The 3,221-nt window shown below is 53.4% G+C and overlaps 1 protein-coding gene across 1 annotated transcript; it reads left to right on the top strand.

Annotated features, from left to right (window-relative positions):
* Positions 1–76: 76 nt before the first annotated feature.
* On the top strand, positions 77–3,221 carry PTSG_10916 (uncharacterized protein; the record flags this gene model as incomplete). Its single annotated transcript, XM_004988244.1, has 6 exons — positions 77–349; positions 507–686; positions 1,056–1,276; positions 1,467–1,703; positions 1,911–2,434; positions 2,630–3,221. Coding segments are annotated over 6 exons (1,826 nt in total), but the record flags the coding sequence as incomplete, so codon positions are not given.

Below are 3,221 nucleotides of genomic sequence, written 5' to 3'. Positions count from 1 at the left end.
TTCATCGTTTCTCTTTTCTCCTGACGCCTCGTCTTCCCGGCTTGAACGGTGCAGGTCATGGTGCTCCAAAGAGCCGCCATGATTTTGCGGAAGAAGTACAATGCTGCTCGCAAAGGACTTGACGTTGAGACATCTCTTCGTGATTTCGATTCTGACGCGCTGGAGCACTTGCAAGACTACATCGCAGACATGGCCCACACAATGCCAGACGTTGACATTGTAGTGGACGCGCTCGATCCACTCACGACCGACAAACATAAGATATCTTCAGCATGCAAAGCTGTAAAGCTGCAATTGTCCAAATGCACACCTCCCAAGCTGGAGACATCTGCGCTCAACAAACGGCTGAGTAAGTGCATGTTTGAGTTGATGTCCTGCGACGGCTGTTTGCGACGTGCTTCTCATGCCTTACCCATGACTCACACCCAACGAATTGGCTTCGGCCAAACTAATCTTGGTCCACCACATACACGTGCATGTACATGCACGCACACACTCCCATGCAGACCTTGTGTGGACTGTGGCACCAAGCACAGCTTCAAAGAAAAGGCTGAACAAGCAGGGGAGAGAGGGGGGTGTGGAGAGCTCCTTCCCTTACTTTATCTCCGTCGACCCGTCCACCTTCGCGGTCACCTCACAACTCGCCAAGCAGCTTGACATGGCCACAGCAACACATGGCGACGGGAGTGAGTTTATGTGTGCATGTGGTGTGTGTGGTGTGTGGTGTGTGTGGGGTGTATGGTGTGTGTGTGGTGTTTTGTCGTGTGACTTGCCTTACTTCCTGTATCAGAGCATCTGTGATTGTGAGTCCACTTTGTGCGCTTGTGATAGTGTGTGTGTGTGTTGTGTGTTGTGTGTCGCAAGGTGGCTGCAATACACGTACACATGTATGCACACATGTACGCACGCACATGTACGCACACATGTACACACGCGTACATGCACTTTCATGCACATACATGCACACACGCATGCACGCACGCATGCGCCGCCACTGGTATGCAATGACTCACAAGCTCGTGTGTTCTTCTTGCTTTGCGTTTTTGCTGGGCCAGCCTCTGGCTTTGAAGACATCAGCACGGACGAATACAAAGAGTGGATCCAATACCAAATGGTGGTGTGCATTCACAATTACTTCAATCGCAAGAAGCTGCACAGCCGCATGATGGTCATCGCCAACGCGCCTGTCTCGAATACGGAGCAGTACAAGATTGACGCTGCGTTTCGTCCGACCGTGTGCGAGCTGCACCACAGCTTTCTGCCTCTTATCATTGAGGTAATGATTGACGTGTGCACCTCTGACTTTTTTATTCCAATTGCTTGTGCACCAGCCACCACACGATACACACACACACACACACACAAGCGCACACAGACGCGCAGACGCAAACACACACACACACACACACACGGAAACACAAATCCTGCTTGCTCACTGCTGCGTCCACCTTGTGTGCATGTTACAGTTCGAGCAGCAGCGTGCACAGCGAGCGGCAGCAAAGGAGCAATTGCGCGAATACGCATTGCACGCTATCAAGTGCGTTCCCCGCTGGGAGTCTGTGATCAAGGGGCTGATGTACCCCATTGGCATCACCGTCGCCGGGAACTGTGTTGATGTGTATGGTTTCGTCCTTGGACACAAGACGTTCGCTGGTGGCCAGAAGATGCCAGTCATCAACACCATCACCCTAACATCCACCACGGTGCACCTCTGCTAGCATATATTGTTGTTGTTGTTGTTTTCCTCTTGTTGTGATGGCTTGCTCCTCTTGCCCCTGACATGCTGCTCTCCTCGTGCGCTGTGGTGTCCCTTTGCTTTGTTTGTGGCGGCCACATGCTCTCACACACGCTCATGTGTCGCACATCTCCACACGTCTGCTCTCGTGCTTCCTGCTTTGTTGCGGTGTCAGCTGTCCAAGTTCTCCTGTGTGCTGGATGTGCTCTTGTCTGAGCCCCTGCTGGCCTACTACGACTCGCTCTACGCTCGATGCTTTGGAGCCCCTGCCACCACCTCTCCGCCACCGCTGCCATCTCCCCAGTGCGATGTCCCACCTGCTCTTGTTGAGCGCATTCGCTTGAGCGGCGATTGCCCCGAGGAACCACAGCAGCCACAGCAGCAGCACCAGCACCAGCAGCACCAGCACCAGCACCAGCAACTACAGCAGCAACAGCAGCCACAGCACCAGCACCAGCAGAGAGATGAGGTCATCTTGGCCAACATGCGCGTGTTCTTCGAATTTGAAGACATCAATGCAGACGTAAAGATTATTGACGACACTGTGGTGAAGCGTGTGCCTGACGACCACAACATCGACCGCATTCGTCTTATGTGGCGCATCCTGCACCCACGTCACCCGATTCGCGTCATCAACAGCAACACCATCGTCATGCTCTTCCTCGGCAGCGGCAAGTTCACCACGCCAGAGCAGCTGTTGTGTGTGGGCCGAGCAGCTCCTGCGGTTGTGTTTCCACTCACTTCCCCACGCCGATGTCAGGAAGGAGAATATAGCAGTGAGGAACGCTGAAGTCGCGTTCCTCATTGATGTGGAGAATTTTGGAACGCACACGCCGGACGGCTTCACTGTTGTCTGCTGAACGGCATACTGACTTGTTTTGTTCGCTCGCGCAGGGACCGGCTGCCGTTCAAAAGCATCCACGACTTTTACTCACTGGCCATGGCATGGGCTCGCCCCGACTTTGGCGAGAGGTTTGATGTCCTGAGCACGTGTGATCGGTTTGAGGATGCGTGCCGGCGGCTTGTTGAGTGGCTGCAGCAGAAGAAGCGTGACATGGCGCATAAGGGCGGTGGGAACGCCGATGACGGTGACCAGGGACATGATGATGAAGATGAGGAGGACGATGATGATGATGATGATGATGATGATGATGATGATGATGATGATGATGATGAGGAGGAGGAGGAGGAGCAGGAGCAGGAAGGCCGTGAGGTGGGCGTGAAGAAGAAGCTGAAGATCCTCAACAAGCTCATCGAAGGAATGCAGAACGCTACCATTCTTTGACCTGTGTTGGTGCAACCACCCTTGCCTTCTTTTATGGTGGTGGCGGTGACAGGGGATGATGATGACGGTAGTGGTGGTTGAGGTGGTGGTTGAGGTGGTGAAATTGCTGTGTCTGGTGTTTTGTCTGCTGTTGCTTTTGCTAATTTGCTTGTTGTGGTGGGCCAGGCCTCCTTGTGATACTTGTTGTGCGTGCTATGATGG

The sequence above is a fragment of the Salpingoeca rosetta genome (assembly GCF_000188695.1).
Source record: "Salpingoeca rosetta unplaced genomic scaffold supercont1.37, whole genome shotgun sequence".
In the NCBI taxonomy this organism is placed as follows: domain Eukaryota; class Choanoflagellata; order Craspedida; family Salpingoecidae; genus Salpingoeca; species Salpingoeca rosetta.
This window is presented reverse-complemented; position numbering and strand designations above follow the sequence as displayed.